Source organism: Salvelinus sp. IW2-2015, unplaced genomic scaffold, assembly GCF_002910315.2.
Source record: "Salvelinus sp. IW2-2015 unplaced genomic scaffold, ASM291031v2 Un_scaffold2408, whole genome shotgun sequence".
Taxonomy (NCBI): domain Eukaryota; kingdom Metazoa; phylum Chordata; class Actinopteri; order Salmoniformes; family Salmonidae; genus Salvelinus; species Salvelinus sp. IW2-2015.
The window spans coordinates 14,832-33,563 of NW_019943729.1; the positions used below are offsets into that span (position 1 = coordinate 14,832).

Genomic DNA, 18,732 nt, shown 5'->3' on the forward strand with positions numbered 1-18,732 from the left:
TGAACATAGGATGAGACATTCGTACCAATTTACTAGAGAACCAGTTTGGATTTAAGTATAACTTTTGTATGACTGATGCCTTTAGTGAGAGGTCTAATGCTTTAATATTTAATCATTTCTGCACTCCGAAATTCATATTCGTTATATAAATAGGCACTTTTAATTTTATCTGGCTTGCCGTTCCAAATAAAATTGAATATTTTTTGTTCATATAATTTAAAAAGCAGGTCACTAGGTGTAGGCAAACTATAAGCAAATAGGTAAACTGTGATATGACTAAAGAGTTAATCAGGGTGATTTTTCCACAAATACCAACCAGCAATCCTATTGGCAGTCGGGTGAAGGCCAATGCATCTCGATTCTAACTGTGAGCCAGAGTCTGAAGATAACAAATAGTTCACAACGCGGTTAATTAAATTACAACATTTTAATCAGTAAAAATCTGTGCAATATTTTACATGTAAAACAGCTGCATCTTCCTTATACCTGAATTAACGTTACATAGAAATAGACGTATTTTTTWGCGATTCTTGTAAAAATAGATACATTTAACAAAAGAAACAAAAAACTAAATACACATTCTCTATGGAGAAATCACTTGGTGCTCCTTGGAAAATAAAAACCAACCAAAAACCAAGAAGAAGGCTTCAGAAGACAACACTACTAAATTCACCTAGGGTTATGCCCCAAATGGGACCCTATTAGCTAGACTAGCAATACATAGAGAATAGGGTGCCATTTGGGACGTATTTCTAGTGTTCATCGTGTTCATCTTATTCCATTTCTTTTAGTTCCATGTCACCGACTGCCCACTTGACATGCATTTGTGTCTCTCTGTGACAGGGCCTGGTCGCTTCMCTCTGACCTCACTGGGTAGAACCTTCTCKCGGAACCACTAACCCTTATGGATTCTAGAGTTAGCATTATGATTGGACATTCTAGAGTGTTCCACACATTCTAAGTCCGGCGCTTAAAGACGTCATCAACAACACATTTTACAGTTATTTTGTTCCTCTGCACTTTCTGTAGTATCATCTCCTTTCTTTCTCTCCCGTCTCTCTCTGGTCCCCAAGGACATCCTATGGTACATGGTTATAAAGCTGCTGTCTCTGTCGTGTTCCCTCKTTCCACTAGGAGAGAATTATGAAGCTGTGATTCCTCTGGTCTCCTTCCTCCTCTACTCGTGCCATCTGTCAGGGCCCCCCCCATAGTATCCTCCTCTTTCTTCTAGGGGGGGGGGTGTCAGGAGGCTGTGATTCATCAGCTCTGTTTCCTCTTCCTCGGATTCCGTTCTAACAGCACTACTTGGCATGACCCTTCTCCATCAAGAGGCCATATAATTCCTCTCCTCCTCCTCCTCCTCCTCCCCCGTCTCTGTCTCCCTGGCTCTCAGGGCTCCCAGTAAAACCCTCAGCAGTATATTCTCCTCCCCTGTCAAGAGGCCATATAACTCCTCTCCTCCCCTGTCTCCTCCTCCTCCTCCCCTGTCTCCTCCTCCTCCTCCTCCCCCGTCTCTGTCTCCCTGGCTCTCAGGGCTCCCAGTAAAACCCTCAGCAGTGTATTCTCAGTGAGAAGGTTCTCTGATGCGTCTGCTAGTTCCTGTAGTCTCCTGACCGCCTCCCCTAACTGACGACTCTTCTCCTTGTGTTGCTCCACTAGGCTCAGCCTCTCACGCTGCAGCTCGCCATTCTGGGACTGCAGCAGTGCATTGTGGGTCTCCAGGGCCACGGCGTCGAAGGATAACCGCCGGTTGTCTCGCCATAGCTGGGCCAGTTGGTTGGAGAGGCGCTGGCGTGCACGATGTAATGTCTGGACTTCTCTGTAGGAGCGCGGAACTCCGCCTTGAGGAGACACGTGAGGTTTAGGGTCTGATCCGTCTGCTTTCATTGGCTGGTGGGCGGAGTCGCAGTGCTTCAGGATGAAGCGTAATAGGGTGGGGAGAGTGATGGGCGTGTCCTCCGGGAACTTGACGGACAGGTGTTTCCTAAGAGACGAAGAGAGTCAGGAAGTAACATAAGACTAGTTAGTCTAACTAAATGAGGCATGAGAGGCTGTGGGATATCTTTCCATATTAGTGAATCAAAGCCACAGGTCTTGTTCAGTACAAAAGAAGAGGGTATTCAACAGCAGGTCTTGTTCAGTAAAAGAGAACAGGGTATTCAACAACAGGTTTGTTTAGAACAAAGAGAACAGGGTATTCAACAACGGTCTTGTTCAGTACAAAGAGAAAGGGTATCAACAACAGGTCTTGTTCAGTACAAAGAGAACAGGGTATTCAACAACAGGTCTTGTTCAGTACAAAGAGAACAGGGTATTCAACAACAGGTCTTGTTCAGTACAAAGAGAACAGGGTATTCAACAACAGGTCTGTTTAGAACAAAGAGAAACAGGGTATTCAACAACAGGTCTTGTTCAGTACAAAGAGAACAGGGTATTCGACAACAGGTCTTGTTCAGTACAAAGAGAACAGGGTATTCAACAACAGGTCTTGTTCAGAACAAAGAGAACAGGGTATTCAACAACAGGTCTTGTTCAGTACAAAGAAACAGGTATTCAACAACAGGTCTTGTTCAGAACAAAGAGAACAGGGTATTCAACAACAGGTCTTGTTCAGTACAAAGAAAACAGGTTTCAACAACAGGTCTTGTTCAGAAAAAGAGAACAGGGTATTCCAACAACAGGGTCTTGTTCAGTACAAAGAGGACAGGGTATCCGACAACAGGTCTTGTTCAGTACAAAGAGAAACAGGTATTCAACAACAGGTCTTGTTCAGTACAAAGACAACAGGTATTCAACAACAGGTCTGTTCAGACAAAGAGAACGGTATTCAACAACAGGTCTTTTCAAGTACAAAGAGAACAGCGTATTCACAAAGGTCTTGTTCATAAAAGAGAAAGTGTATTCAACAACAGTCTAAGCAGGTCATGTACATGCGGTATGTGTTCTGTCACCTGTGTCTGGGGAAGAGGAGGCAGAGGGGAAGTGATCCACCATGAACTCCCACGGCAGGTCGTTACGCGCCACGTTCACCCTAACACACAGAGCACAGTATGACGTCACATCCTGTTACTACAGGAAGTTTAACAGTTGAATATCAATGGAATGTAAAAAAGCTCAATAAAACAGAAACCAATCAACAACCCAATTCAGCACTACGTCACAAAATAGAAACAACTCCCCCCCCAGCCAGTCCAGCCACCAGCCAGTCGGCCAGCCAACCAGTCAGTCAACCAGTCAGTCAACCAGCCAGCCAACCAACCAGTCAGCCAGTCAACCAGCCAGTCAACCAGCCAGCCAGACAGCCAGCCAACCAGCCAGTCAACCAGTTCAGTCAACCAGTCAGTCAACCCGCCAACCAACAGTCCAGTCCCAACCAGCCAGCCAACCAGTCAGTCAACCAGCCAGCCAACCAGTCAGTCAGTCAACCAGTCAGCCAGCACCCAAGCTGCCAGTCACCCAAGTAGCCAGCAGCCCTACTGGCGATGGTGACGGTGCTGTTCCCATGGAACATTCTAGCCAGCTGGATGATGACGTGGTTTAGAACAGAGCAGTAGCCACCAACTTGACTGTAGTAGAACAGCAGCACATCCTGGAGAACCACACGTAAAATAGTCCTTTATCACATTCACGAATTAAAGCCATTACCATAGCAGTTTTACAGCCCTAACCACAGTCCATTCTACAAACCAGAAACCAGTCTAAACTGAACTACTACACATAAACATGTCAAATCAAACACTTATTATGATGTTAAACCAGTGCGAGGTGGGGGTGAGGACCACCCACCCTCTCCCTCTCTCCTCCCTCTCCTGCTCCTCCCCTCCTCCCCTCTCTCCTCCTCCCCTCTCTCCTGCTCCTCCTCCTCCCTCTCTCCTGCACCTCTCCTCCCTCTCTCCTGCTCCTCTCCTTCCCCTCTCTCTCTCTCCTGCTCCTCCCTCTCCCTCTCTCCTGCTCCTCCTCCCCCTCTCTCCTGCTCCTCCTCCTCCTCTCTCCTGCTCCTCTCCCCTCTCTCTCCTTCCTCTCCCCTCTCTCCTGCTCCTCCTCCCCTCCTTTTTCTCTCTCATTTCTCCTCCTCCCTCCCTCTCCCTGGCTCTCCTCTCTCTCACCCACCCTGTGAGGATCCATGACAGTACTAAGGAAGAGGAGGTGGTCAGCTCTGAGATGAGGGGTCTCTTCTGGGGCCTCTCCTCCTCCTCCTCCTCCTCTCTCTTCCCCACCAGGCCGTCTCTGCAGTGGGCTGTGGGGGGTGCTGAAGTTCCTGATGAACAACTCTGGAGGGGCAAGAAGACACACACACATGGGTAAAGCTGGCTACTTTCCCTAGACCTGACCTGGGTTCAAATACTATTAGAAATCTTTCAAATACTTTGCTTTAGCCTGCCTGGAGTACCAGATGGGTGGGGTTTGCAGTTTCAGGACAATTTCTATTGGTCCATGTAGCCAGGCAAGCTCAACCAAGCAGCTGCAGAATTTTAAATGACTTCAAAATGGTTTATTTAAATCCAGGTCTGTTTCCAACTAATAGTGTGGTAATCCCAGTCTAATCCAGTAACTCCCCAGTCTAACCCAGTAAACGTCCCCAGTCTAATCCAGTAACTCCCCAGTCTACCAGTAACTCGAGTCACTAACTCCCCAGTCTAACCCAGTACTCCCCAGTCTATCCAGTAAACACCCAGTCTAACCAGTAACTCCCCAGTCTACCCAGTTAACTCCCAGTCTAGACCGTACTCCCAGTCTAACCCAGTAACTCGTCCCCAGTCTACAGTAAACTTCCCAGCTAACCCAGTAACTCCCCAGTCTAATCCAGTAACACCCCAGTCTAATCCAGTAACTCCCCAGTCTAACCCAGTAACTCTCCCCAGTCTAATCCAGTAACTCCCCACAGTCTAATCCAGTAACTCCCCAGTCTAACCAAGTAAACTTCCCAGTCTAACCAGTAACTCCCAGTCCTAATCAGTAACACCCCAGTCTAACCCAGTAAACTCCAGTCTAACCCAGTAACTCCCAGTCCTAACTCCAGTAACACCCCAGTCTAACCCAGTAACTCCCCAGTCCTAAACCCAGTAACTCCCATTCCGTCCCTAACGCCAGTAACACCCCAGTCTAACCCAGTAAAACTCCCAGTTACCAGTACACCCAGTCTAACCCAGTAACACTCCCAGTCTACACCAGTAACTCCCCAGTCTAAACCCAGTAACACCCCAAGTTCTTAACCCAGTACCTCCCCCAGTCTAATCCCAGTAACACCCAGTCTAACCGTCCACCAGTCTAACCCAGTAACTCCCCAGTCTAACCAGTACCCCAGTCTACCCCGAAGCCAGTCTACCCAGTAACTCCCCAGTCTTACCCCAGTAACTCCCAGTCTTACCAGTACCCAGTCCTTAGTACTCGCCTCAGTCTTTACCCAAGTAACTCCCCAGTACTAACCCAGTAACTCCCCAGTCTACCCAGTAACTCCCCAGTCTAACCTTCAGTAACTCCCAGTCTAACCCAGTAACTCCCAGTCTAACAGTACTCCCAGTAACCCAGTAACTCCCCAGTCTAACCAGTAATCCCCAGTCTTTAACCCAGTAACTCCCCAGTCTTACCCAGTATACCCAGTCTTACCGCAGTAACCGTCCCAGTCTTTACCAGTAACTCCCCAGTTCTTACCCCAGTAAGGTCCCAGTCTAACCCAGTAACTCCCCCAGTCTAACCAGTAACTCCCCAGTCTAACCCAGTACTCCCCAGTCTAAACCCAGTAACTCCCCAGTCTACACCAGTAACTCCCCCAGTCTAACCACAGTAAACTCCCCAGTCTTAACCCAGTAACCCCCCAGTCTAAACCCAGTAACACCCAGTCTAACCCAGTAACTCCCCCAGTCTAACACCAGTAACTCCCCAGTCTAACCCAGTAGACTCCCCAGTCTCACAGTAACTTCCCCAGTCTAACCCAGTAACTCCCAGTCTAACCCAGTAACTCCCAGTCTAACCGTAACTCCCAGTCTAACCCAGTAACTCCCAGTCTAACCCAGTACCATCCCCAGTCTAACCCAGTAACTCCCCAGTCTAACCCAGTACTCCCGTCCTTATCCAGTATACTCTGTAACAGGAGCTAGTTCTAGACCCAGTAACTCCCCAGTCCTTAACCAGTGACTCTGTAACAGTGGCTAGTTGACCCAGTCTTACCCAGTGACTCTGTAACAGTAGCTAGTTGACCAGTAACTCCCCAGTCTTACCCAGTGACTCTGTAACAGTAGCTAGTTGACCCAGTAACTCCCCAGTCTTCCAGTTGACTCTGTAACAGTAGCTAGTTGACCAGTAACTCCCCAGTGACTCTGTAACAGTGCTAGTTGACCCAGTCTACCCAGTGATTCCTGTAACAGTAGCTAGTTGACCCAGTAACTCTCCAGTCTACCCGTGACTCTGTAACGTACTATGACCCAGTAACTCACCCAGTTAACCCATGACTCTTAACAGTGCTATGACCCAGTCCTCCCATCCCCTTAACCCAGTACTCTGTAACAGTAGCTAGTTGAACCCAGTAACTCCCCAGTCTTACCAGTGCTCAACCATACTCCCAGTTTACTCACCCCAGTACGTCCCCAGTCTAACCCAGTAACTCCCCAGTCTAACCCAGTAACTCCCAGTCTAACCAGTCACTCCCGTTAACCCAGTAACTCCCCAGTCTACCAGTAACTCCCAGTCTCCCAGTAACTTCCCCACGTACTCCCTACCACAGTAAACTCCCCCAGTAACTGTCCCCAGTCTAACCCAGTAACTCCCCAGTCTAACCCAGGTAACTCCCCAGTCTTACCCAGTAACTCCCCAGTCTTTACCCAGTAACTCCCCAGTAACTCCCCAGTCTAACCCAGTAAACTCCCCAGTCTAACCCAGTAACTCCCCCAGTCTAACCAGTAACTCCCAGTCTAACCCAAGTAACTCCCCACGTCTAACCCAGTAACTCCCAGTCTAACCAAGTAACTCCCAGTCTAACCCAGTAACCCCCCGCATCTAACCCAGTAACTCCCCAGTCTAACCCAGTAAACTCCCAGTCTAAACCCAGTAACTCCCCAGTCTAACCCAGTAACTCCCCAGTCTAACCAGTAACTCCCCAGTCTAACCCAGTGACTCCCCAGTCTAACCCAGTAACTCCCCAGTCCTACCCAGTAACTCCCCAGTTCTTAACCCAGTGACTCTGTAACAGTCGCTAGTTGACCCAGTCTTACCCAGTGACTCTGTAACAGGAGCTCGTTGACCCAGTACTCCCCAGTCTTAACCCAGTGAACTCACTGTAACAGTAGCTATGACCCAGTAACTCCCCAGTCTTACCCAGAGTGACTCTGTAACAGTAGCTAGTTGACCCAGTACTCCCCAGTCTTACCCAGTGACTCTGTAACAGTAGCTAGTTGACCCAGTCTTACCAAGGCTCTGTAACAGTAGCTAGTTGACCCAGTAACTCCCCAGTCTCACCCAGAGGCTCTGTAACCAGTAGCTAGTTGACCCCAGTAACCGCCCCAGTCTTACCCAGTGACTTGTAACAGTAGATAGTTGACCGCAGTAACTCCCCAGTCTTACCAGTGACTCTGTAACAGTGGCTAGTTTGACCCAGTCTTACCCAGTGACTCTGTAACAGTAGCTAGTTGACCCAGTAACTCCCCAGTCTTACCCAGTGACTCTGTAACAGTAGCTAGTTGACCCAGTAACTCCCCAGTCTTACCAGTGACTCTGTAACAGTAGCTGTTGACCCAGTAACTTCCCAGTGACTCTGTAACGTAGCTAGTTGACCCAGTCCTACCAGTGACTCTGTAACAGTAGCGGTTTCCTCTGTGGTCCAGAACGGTAGTTCACCTCATCCTTCAGGTTCACGATGGTCGCAACGACCGTGCGCCATCACCGGTCCTGGTTGCCTAGCAACCTTCCTAATCCCCAGCCACCGCCACCCATCTCGTTGTTGCCTAGCGCCCGAGACGCACCGCCAGCGGCCATGGAGGGCGGAGTCCAGGATGTAGAACCTGAGCGTCTTATTTGTCCGACACCTTCAGCCCCTTTAATCCCGCCCACTTCCTGGTCCTGGGAGGACGGGGAGGAGTCCTGGGAGGAGGATGGTGAGGGGGGGGTGTCCCGACACCTCGTTGTCTACCCTAGTCCCTGCTGTGGGGGCAGGGAAACCCCTAGCTGTCGCAGCAGTTCTACAACAGGCACTGTAGCGACCTGACGACGGGCTGTAGCTACTCAGGATGTTACTACAGGCAACGTCCGTTGCCGTTGCCGTCACAGCAACAGGTAGGCAGCATCGTCTGAGGTAGGACTGGAGCACGGCAGCACCACCTGATGTCTGGGAGGGGAAAGGTGCAGAGGGGAGAGCGACCCGGGTTGGACTGGGACTGGTTGAGACAAAGCTCACACACCCTGGAGGTGGAGCCTAGGAGGGGGTGTGGCCTGGGCAGAACCACTGAGAGGCAGCAGAGAGGGGGGACAGGGCTGGGAGGGTCCACTGTAAGTAGGAGTGGTCAGAGGGTGGTGGTGGTGGTGAGGGAAGTCGCTACAGGAAATGGTAGCGAACCCGCAACGTCTGCAATCTAAGAAGGGGAGGGGGTCGAAAGAGTTCAATTAATGTGGATATAAAAATTGAGAGATTTAGAAATTCTCATTCTTCAGAGATCTAAAGTCATCTAATCTAACTAAATCCATCTAGATAGAACAATTCATAATGATGTTCTCGAGACGTGTTTTTTTCTTCATCACATCAAAATATTAAGTGTTATAGTAAAATGTATTTATTTTTTAATTGTAAGTTGTAGTAGTGGTTGTTGTTTGTAAGGGTCGTCGTTGTTGTCGTGGTGACTCACCTGCGTCAGCAGCAGGTCGGGGACGAGCCCCAGGGGATTGTGGGGCAGGAAGAGCAGGAGGGCAGGGCCTTTGGTCAGTTCCTGCTCCAGGAGGCGGGACTTAGCACCAGTCGGCGCCAGCCATTGGAGGACGGTCTCGCGGTGCTCAAAGACCCAGGAACAAATGCCTTCAGAGGTGAAGTTACGCTCCCAACTGGGGAAAATCTGAGGGGGGAGGGAGGAGGCAAGGGAAAGAGGGAGGAGACGCAGAAGAGAGGGAGGAGAGAGGGGATGGGAGGAGACAGGGGAGAGAGGGAGGAGACGGGAGAGACGGGGAAGAGAGGGAGGAGACGGGGGAGAGAGGGGATGGGAGGAGACAGGGGAGAGAGGGAGGAGACGGGGGAGAGACGGTGGAGACGGGGAGACAGAAAGGTAGAACTAAACCTCCTTTGAAACAAATGACAGTACCAGGAGTTTTTCCTGAACATTTGACCCGACCAGGAGAAAGTCACTGTATCGCATTAGAGGAAAAAAAGACTGCTCTCAGGGCTGGCCTGCTGGTGCTCACTAGCAGAAGTGACCTTTCCCAGCAGGTTAGGGTAATTAACGTGGCAGGTTAGGGTAATTAACGTGGCAGGTTAGGGTAATTAACGTGGCAGGTTAGGATAATTAATGTTGAGGGCTAGTAGAATTCGGTTAAGGTTAAGAAAAGGTTTAGGGTTAGCTAAAAATGCTAAAATTGTCCCCGACGCGACTCGAACATATCTATCTACAACCAGGTCTGCCCTGAGAACAGTCTTGGTTTCCACTAATGCGATACTGCGAGAAACTCTGGGCCCTGACAAGTCTGTTTGTCATGTGCTGATGACATCATCACTGAGCAGTGAGTAGTTAAAGTGTCAGTAGACAGGGGTGGGTGTGTGTGTTGACTGACCAATGAGGAGTTGAAGTGTCAGTAGACAGGGGTGTGGGCGTGTGTTGACTGACCAATGAGGAGTTGAAGTGTCAGTAGACAGGGGTGGGTGTGTGTTGACTGACCAATGAGGAGTTGAAGTGTCAGTAGACAGGGGTGTGTGTGTGTTGACTGACCAATGAGGAGTTGAAGTGTCAGTAGACAGGGTGTGGCGTGTGTTACTGACCAATGAGGAGTTGAAGTGTCAGTAGACAGGGGTGTGTGTGTGACTGACCAATGAGGAGTTGAAGTGTCAGTAGACAGGGGTGGTGTGTGTTGACTGACCAATGAGGAGTTGAAGTGTCAGTAAACAGGGTGTGTTGTGTTTTGACTGACCAATGAGGAGTTGAAGTGTCAGTAGACAGGGGTGTGGTGCTGTGTTGACTGACCAATGAGGAGTTGAAGTGTCAGTAGACAGGTGTGGTGTGTGTGTGTGTGTGGACTGGACCAATGTGAGTTGAAGTGTCGATGCATGGTAGACGGTCTGGTCATCTCTGACGGAGATGGACTCGGCCACCTGTCTACTGGTCACCACCCCAAAACGCACCGCACTACGGAAGTCTGCAGCGGGGAACAGCAAAACACACTTTCATTCATCTTTTATTCATGCAGGTTTGCCCACTAATCATTTCTATAGGTCACAGAACTAGAATGAGTAGAACAGGCCTTGCTATGGGCAAAACCTCCAAGTCTGGTCTATCTCATCTATTTCAATGGCTATGACATTCTACTCCAGCAGCAAAACCCAGTGAGTAGCGGTTATGAAAGAGACACTGGATTAGAGGACTTACATTTATCCATCTCCCGTCAAGGAGAGGAAATCCAGAAATGTAATAATTGTAAAGTATTGGGACAACATGGATGTTAATGTTTAGGTTACCTCTCTTCAGGGCTTTAGGGAGTTAACCATTAACTGTAGCAGTTAGCTTACCTCTCTCTCAGGCCTGCAGAGCTGAGGAGAGGTATGTGATGTAGCCGGGAGGCTGAGGAGAAGAGTTGAACTGGAAATAACCCACTACCCCCGCTGGGAGGCAGGAGAGGAGAACAGACAAGAAACACGTGACTTGGGTTGCAAAATCCAGTAACTTCCTCAAAATTCAAAGGTTTTCCCAGAAACCTTGGTTAGAGGATTCTGGATTTCCTGTTTATTCCCTCCTGATTCTGTGAATCCTCCAAACAGGATATCTGTTCAACCTGGGCATTATGGGAAAGGTACTGTGACATCACAGGGTCATAGAACAGTAGAAGCAGTCAGCCATGTGATAAAGACTCATCTTTATCCAGGTCATATCTACAGGCTAAAACCCTGCTAGCAAAACAAACCAGGCTCTCTGTTGTGAGAGACAGAGGCACTACAGAACGGATTAAACAAGAACTGGCTAAGCAGCTCCTCAGCACCTCTCCACCATACCGTACACTACAACCTGACCCACAGGTACACACACCTAGCGGACCTCACAAATGCGCGTTTCCCTATATAGTGTCTACTGTTAACCATAGAACCCTGTAGCACACGACAAAGGGAACAGGGTCCATTTCAGATATTGTCACTTCATTGTTACATAGAACTCTGTCTTTCTCTCTAACAACAGAACATAACACCCAGAGCAAAACACTCATTGTTACATAGAACTCTGTATTTCTCTCTAACAACAGAACATAACACCAGAGCAAGACACTCATTGTTACATAGAACTCTGTCTTCTCTCAACAGAAATAACACCCAGAGCAAGACACTCATTGTTACATAGAACTCTGTCTTTCTCTCTAACAACAGAAAACACACCAGAGCATAACACTCATTGTTACATAAACTCTGTCTTTCTCTCTAACAACAGAACATAACACCAGAGCATAACACTCATTGTTACATAGAACTCTGTCTTTCTCTCTAACAACAGAACATAACACCCAGAGCAAGACACTCATTCCTCTCATATCTGTTTCCCTGCTCTACCCATCTCCTTATTCCCTTCAGCATCAAACCACCCATCTCCCCCTCCCCCCCATCTCCCCCTCCCCTCATACCTCATGATAGACAGGAAGTCTTGTAGTGTGGCTCGTGAATGGTAGGTAGGTCAGTGGGTGATGACTCTCAGGATGAACCTCCTACATAGGAAGCCGTGAACGGACCTTTGTATTCTATAGGGCCAAACCTCAGAGACAGACAGGGACAGACAGATACAACGGTTCTATGTATCAGGCCTGTCAGAGTAGGAGGCCCATTTAGAACAGATACAACAGGTCTATGTATCAGGCATGTCAGAGTAGGAGGCCCATTTAGAGTCAATACACAGTTATGTATCAGGCATGTCAGAGTAGGAGGGCCATTTAGAACCAGATACAACAGGTTCTATGTATCAGGCATGTCAGAGTAGGAGGGCCCATTTAGAGTCAGATACAACAGGTTCTATGATCAGCATGTCAGAGTAGGAGGGCCATTTAGAACCAGATACAACAGGTTCTATGTATCAGGCATGTCAGAGTAGGAGGCCCATTTAGAACCAGATACAACAGGTTCTATGTATCAGGCATGTCAGAGTAGGAGGGCCACTTTTAGAGTCAGAACAGGGGACAAGACAGATACAACAGGTTCTATGTATCAGGCATGTCAGAGTAGGAGGGCCCATTTTAGAACCAGATACAACAGGTTCTATGTATCAGCATGTCAGAGTAGGAGGGCCCTTTAGATTCAGACAGGGGACAGACAGATACAACAGTTCTATGTATCAGGCATGTCAGAGTAGGAGGGCCATTTAGAACAGATACAACAGGTTCTATGTATCAGGCATGTCAGAGTAGGAGGGCCATTTAGATTCAGACAGGGGAACAGATACAACAGGTTCTATGTATCAGGCATGTCAGAGTAGGAGGCCCATTTAGATTCAGACAGGGGACAGACAGATACAACAGGTTCTATGTATCGGGCATGTCAGAGTAGGAGGGCCCATTTAGAGTCAGATACAACAGGTTCTATGTATCGGGCTGTCAGAGTAGGAGGCCCATTTAGAGTCAGATACAACAGGTTCTATGTATCGGGCATGTCAGAGTAGGAGGCCCATTTAGAGTCAGATACAACAGGTTCTGTATCGGGCATGTCAGAGTAGGAGGGCCCATTTAGAGTCAGATACAACAGGTTCTATGTATCGGCATGTCAGAGTAGAGGGCCCATTTAGAACCAGATACAACAGGTTCTATGTATCAGGCATGTCAGAGTAGGAGGCCCATTTAGAGTCAGACAGGGACAGACAGATACAACAGGTTCTATGTATCAGGCATGTCAGAGTAGGAGGGCCATTTAGAACCAGATACAACAGGTTCTATGTATCAGGCATGTCAGAGTAGGAGGGCCCATTTAGATTCAGACAGGGGACAGACAGATACAACAGGTTCTATGTATCAGGCATGTCAGAGTAGGAGGGCCATTTAGATTCAGACAGGGGACAGACAGATAACAACAGGTTCTATGTATCGGGCATGTCAGAGTAGGAGGGCCCATTTAGAGTCAGATACAACAGGTTCTATGTATCGGGCATGTCAGAGTAGGAGGGCCCATTTAGAGTCAGATACAACAGGTTCTATGTATCGGCATGTCAGAGTAGGAGGGCCATTTAGAGTCAGATACAACAGTTCTATGTATCGGGCATGTCAGAGTAGGAGGGCCCATTTAAGAGTCAGATACAACAGGTTCTATGTATCGGGCATGTCAGAGTAGGAGGGCCCATTTAGAACCAGATACAACAGGTCTCTATGTATCAGGCATGTCAGAGTAGGAGGGCCCATTTAGAGTCAGACAGGGGACAGACAGATACAACAGTTTCTATGTATCAGGCATGTCAGAGTAGGAGGGCCATTTAGAGTCAGATACAACAGGTCCTATGTATCAGGCATGTCAGAGTAGGAGGGCCCATTTAGAGTCAGATACAACAGGTTCTATGTATCGGGCATGTCAGAGTAGGAGGGCCCATTTAGATCAGATACAACAGGTTCTATGTATCAGGCATGTCGAAGTAGGAGGCCCATTTAGAGTCAGATACAACAGGTTCTATGTATCAGGCATGTCAGGTAGGAGGGCCCATTAAGAACCAGATACAACAGGTTCTTAGTGATCAGGCATGTCAGAGTAGGAGGCCCATTTAGAGTCAGACAGGGGACAGACAGATACAACAGGTTCTATGTATCGGCCTGTCAGAGTAGGAGGGCCCATTTAAGTCAGATACAACAGGTTCTATGTATCAGACATGTCAGAAGTAAGAGGGCCCATTTAGAACCAGATACAACAGTTTTATGTATCGGGCCTGTCAGAGTAGAGGGCCCTTTAGAACCTGATACAACAGGTTCTATGTATCAGGCATGTCAGAGTAGGAGGGCCCATTTAGAACCTGATACAACAGGTTCTATGTATCAGGCATGTCAGAGTGGAGGCCCATTTAGAGTCAGACAGATCAACAGGTTCTATGTATCGGGCCTGTCAGAGTAGGAGGCCCATTTAGAGTCAGCCTTTAGATCAGAATGAAGATTACATGGACAGTGGGGGAATAATACTTCATCAAGGACACAACAGAATATTATCACAATGACAGTAACAACCAAACAAGATACAAAGTTGATAGGCTCTCTTCTTTACCTCCAGTGGAACAGGTAGATGACAGGGTATAGATATAGAGCAACTAGACAGGGTATAGATATAGAGGCAACTAGACTGTATCTCATTTAACTGCACTAGAACAGGTAGATGACAGGGTATAGATATAAAACAACTAGACTGTATCTAATTTAACTGCACTAGAAAGGTAGATGACAGGGTAAGATATAGAGCAACTAGAACGCTACTCCTTACCTTCCAGTGGAACAGGTAGATGACAGGGTATAGATATAGAGCAACTAGACAGGGTATAGATATAGAGCAACTAGACTCTATCTCCTTTACCTCTTGTAGAACAGGTGGATGACAGGGTATTGGTAGAAGCTCTTCTGTTTCCTGCATTTCCCCTGGCTCCACCAACAGTTCACTGCCACAAACTGCACCTGTACAAACAGTGCAGACAGCAGAGACAGAATAAGACCACAGCACACCACCTGCACAGACAAGGAGTCACGTTTATAAACAGCTTCATCATTTAATARAGTAACTCTGAGGTGTATCGAGTTGTGCTGTCTACAGTAGAAACAGACTGGCACCCAGACTATATAGCACCATACTGTAGCTGTGCAATAGACCAGGGGTGTATTCATTAGTTGAAAACCGTTGCAAAAACATTTGGTCTGTTGCAAAACATTTAGCAACAGAAARCACTTCCTCCAAATGGAAAACATTTTCCAATGAAAACAAGTTTCTATACAACAAATTCAAGTAGGTCCCACCCTGTTTGCTTCCTGAGCAGTAGACAGTTTCCATTGAAAAAGGTTTTGCAACAGGCCAAACATTTTGCAACGGTCTGTGACTAATGAACACAACCCTGTTCTGAACCATCCCTCAGCACTATAAGCCAGTCCACAATGTGCAGTTCCCTGCCTGTCTGGCCAGCCCCTGGGCGACCTCTTGGCGAGTGGCGATGGAATGTGAGCGTGTATGTGTGTGTGTGTGTGTGTGTGTTCTTGCGTGTGTATGTGTTCCTGCGTGTGTGTGTGTACGTTCCTGCATGAGTGCGTTCCTGCGTGTGTATGTGCGTGTGTGTGTGTGTGTGTGTGTGTACCTGTTTGACCAGCCTCCGTGCGACCTCCTGGACCTCGTGGCGAGCGGCGATGGAGTGAGCACACCAGGGAGCGTAGAAGAAGATGACGGACACCTCTGCCGCGCCCCTCAGCCTCTCCACCTGCTCCAGCTGGCCCAGGTACAGGTCCACCACAGGGGCCTCGGCAGAGAAGAACCTCACCGGGGGACGCGCCGACGCAACCACATTCTTAGCCCGGCTAGGAGGGAGAAGAGGGGTGGAAGGGGGTGGGTGCCGMAGAAGAGGGAGAGAAAGACGCTAGGAAGAGACAGGAATGACTTCTATACAAGTAGTTTATCATTTGTCTCGTCTTGAAACAAGCTGTGTGTAACAACATACATTGAGTCTTCTCTAGTCTTTCCTCATTCTAACATGTCAGTCCATCCAGAACCACTCAGTCTAAATGAKCATTTAAGTCTCCTAGGACCATAAGTGATATGAACCCGGGGCTCCCACGGGAGAAACAATATTTATATCTCCTAGGACCATAAGTATGTCTGACAGCCTGAAGACAGAATCTCTGACAACTGCTAGAAGTACAGGAGGACACGGCAGACAGTCAGTCTCTGACGACAAGCAGTAGGACATGAGACAGGCGACTGGCAGACAGTCAGTCTCTGACGACAAGCAGTAGGGAGCACATGAGAACAGGCCGACTGGCAGACAGTCAGTCTCTGACGACAAGCAGTAGGACATGAGACAGGCGACTGGCAGACAGTCAGTCTCTGACGACAAGCAGTAGGACAATGAAACAGGCGACTGGCAGACAGTCAGTCTCTGACGACAAGCAGTAGGACATGAAACAGGCGACTGGCAGACATCAGTCTCTGACGACAAGCAGCAGGACATGAGACAGCGACTGGCAGACAGTCAGTTCTGACGACAAGCAGCAGGACATGAGACAGGCGACTGGCAGACAGTCAGTCTCTGACGACAAGCAGTAGGACATGAGACAGGGCGACTGGCAGACAGTCAGTCTCTGATGACAAGCAGCAGGACATGAGACAGGCGACTGGCAGACAGTCAGTCTCTGACGACAAGCAGCAGGACATGAGACAGGCAATACGGACAAACAAAAGACAACAATGATGGCCTCCCACTGTAGGCTATGGGTCCAGTGTTTATGAACAGAACGTAGACACAGTGATCTAGCAAGCTGCACTGCAATGTTTAATAGAAAACGGACCCTAAACAGCTGTCTAGATTAGGACGCACACTGAACACGTCACTGTTGGATCTACGACACCACTAGCGACCCAAACAAAGGCTGAAGTTACATGTCTAGGTAGATATCCAACCAATGAGCCTCTGATTTCCACATCAAACACACTGCAGGTGAGTTAGCCTAGACTGTTCTCTACCTATAAAAGTTAACCAGCAGATCCGACCCGCTTGCTTACAGCTGCACGAGGGTCAGACAGCATTCTTCTGTAGATTAAGCCGGTGAGAGACGTGGATCGGAAAACGTACCTCAATCCAGGGATGAGAAATTAGTTGTATTGAGAGTTGTATTTTAAAATGTCCCATTATTCCAACTGTTATACCAAGCAGATTGAACAACCGCTTAAAACTAGCATCTTCTCAACTGGGACAATTAGGAGCACAACGCATTTCTAATGCCTGGATTGAGGTACATTTTCCCGAGCCATATCTCGCACCGACTCCGTGGTGTGTTAATCTACACAGCAATGCTGTTCGACCCTAGTGCAGTTGTAACCAATCGGATCTGATGGCTAACCATAACTGTTAACTATTAGCACACAGGCTGCAGTTGTAATCAATCAGGTCGGATCTGATGGCTAACCATAACTATTAGCTATTAGCACACAGGCTGCAGTTGTAATCAATCAGGTCGGATCTGATGGCTAACCATAACTATTAGCTATTAGTACACAGGCTGCAGTTGTAACGTTAACCAGCAGTTGGCTGGACAGATAGCTAGATCAGGGGGGTTTACCTCTCCTCGGGGACCCCCAGTTGTTCCATGTATTTGATCTAGTCCAGAGCTAYCACACCTGATTCAACTTGTCAACGAATCATCAAGCCCTTGTSAATCAGGTGAGCTTGTTCAGGGCCACAACAAKACTGTGAAATGCCTGGGGGTTTGTCACTGAAAACCACGGATAACTTCCGGTAGATTACCAACCATCACAACGATGTTACCTACCTGCAGGTAAATGTAACGGCCAGTAGCAGCAGGACGCTCAGCAGTATCGCCCCGCAGACAAGCGCTGGTCTCCGGGCCATCAGACTAGACACCTGCCTAAGAGACTMCCGCAGCCACCGAAGCATTACAGGGAACTACCCGGCTAGCCCTCCCATCGGATCTACACGCCCTGGCGGTACAAGGCCATTCAGCTAGTGGGCGGGCGGGGAGGTTGGATGAAGACTTGGCGAGGCGCGGTAGGGTTATTGTAGGTTCCGTAGGTTGCACATTTATCGTGTTTTAGGTAGAGTTTAGTTCAAACACGAACAAGCCAACCTTCCTTCCCCACGTAGACTTAGCTACTTCCGCAATGACGCTACTCCACGTCAAGGGAGCGTCGCGAAGTAATCGGTCAAATCTGAAAAGTAGAATCGTTCGTATTTATTGTAGTAGTAGTTCGTCAAATAGGCAATCAGAATAAAAGTGTCTTAAAGTATGAATTTACTTCATTGCTTATAGTTCTAAAGGGATACGTATTGCATCGTAAAAGTAAAGGGGTTGTTTTGTAAGGTTTCGTGTTATGAATTGCTTCGTTATTGTCAGATTGTCTCTCAAACTGCAAAACCGCAGCTGTCATATCTGTGGTATTACTGTCAAAGACCGCTAGTTCTCCACTGCAATGCTTTCTCTGAGTGTTCGGCATTGCAGCCGACTTTAAAGGCGAGACTGACTAATACAAATAATCTTGCATAATAAATACTCGATATTATTTGTAGATCAGTCGGTCACAATTTCAGTCAGTTGGTCACAATTTACATCACGGTTTTGATGCAGTCATTTAAAAAATTACTTTCATGTAAGTAGGCAAGAACAAATCCTTATTTACAATGACTGCCTACCGGGGAACAGCGGGATAACTGCCTTGTTACAGAACGAGAGACTTTTACCTTGTCAGCTCGGGGATTCGAGCCAACAATCTTTCGGTTACTGGCCCAACGCTCTAACCAATAGGCTACCTGCCGCCCCAAGTCCAACACCGCCAATGTGTCCATGACCATGAAAGGTGTATTCAATCACAGGTATCGCCTCCCGGGTGGATGCTGCCCTCAA

General features: G+C 48.1%; 1 protein-coding gene across 1 annotated transcript; it reads right to left on the bottom strand.

Moving 5' to 3' along the window:
- Positions 1 to 412: 412 nt before the first annotated feature.
- Positions 413 to 18,047, bottom strand: txndc11 (thioredoxin domain containing 11). The gene is given in 22 exon segments (XM_070440313.1): positions 413 to 1,984; positions 2,952 to 2,973; positions 2,976 to 3,031; positions 3,477 to 3,589; positions 4,111 to 4,271; positions 6,169 to 6,189; positions 7,558 to 7,577; positions 7,778 to 7,940; positions 7,943 to 7,969; positions 7,972 to 8,020; positions 8,023 to 8,157; positions 8,159 to 8,329; positions 8,331 to 8,561; positions 8,832 to 9,035; positions 10,211 to 10,323; positions 10,694 to 10,786; positions 11,686 to 11,693; positions 11,791 to 11,872; positions 11,875 to 11,918; positions 14,693 to 14,790; positions 15,459 to 15,675; positions 17,644 to 18,047. Coding segments are annotated over 22 exon segments (2,703 nt in total). The 5' UTR covers positions 17,769 to 18,047; the 3' UTR covers positions 413 to 1,434.
- Between the last annotated feature and the right edge of the window lie 685 nt (positions 18,048 to 18,732).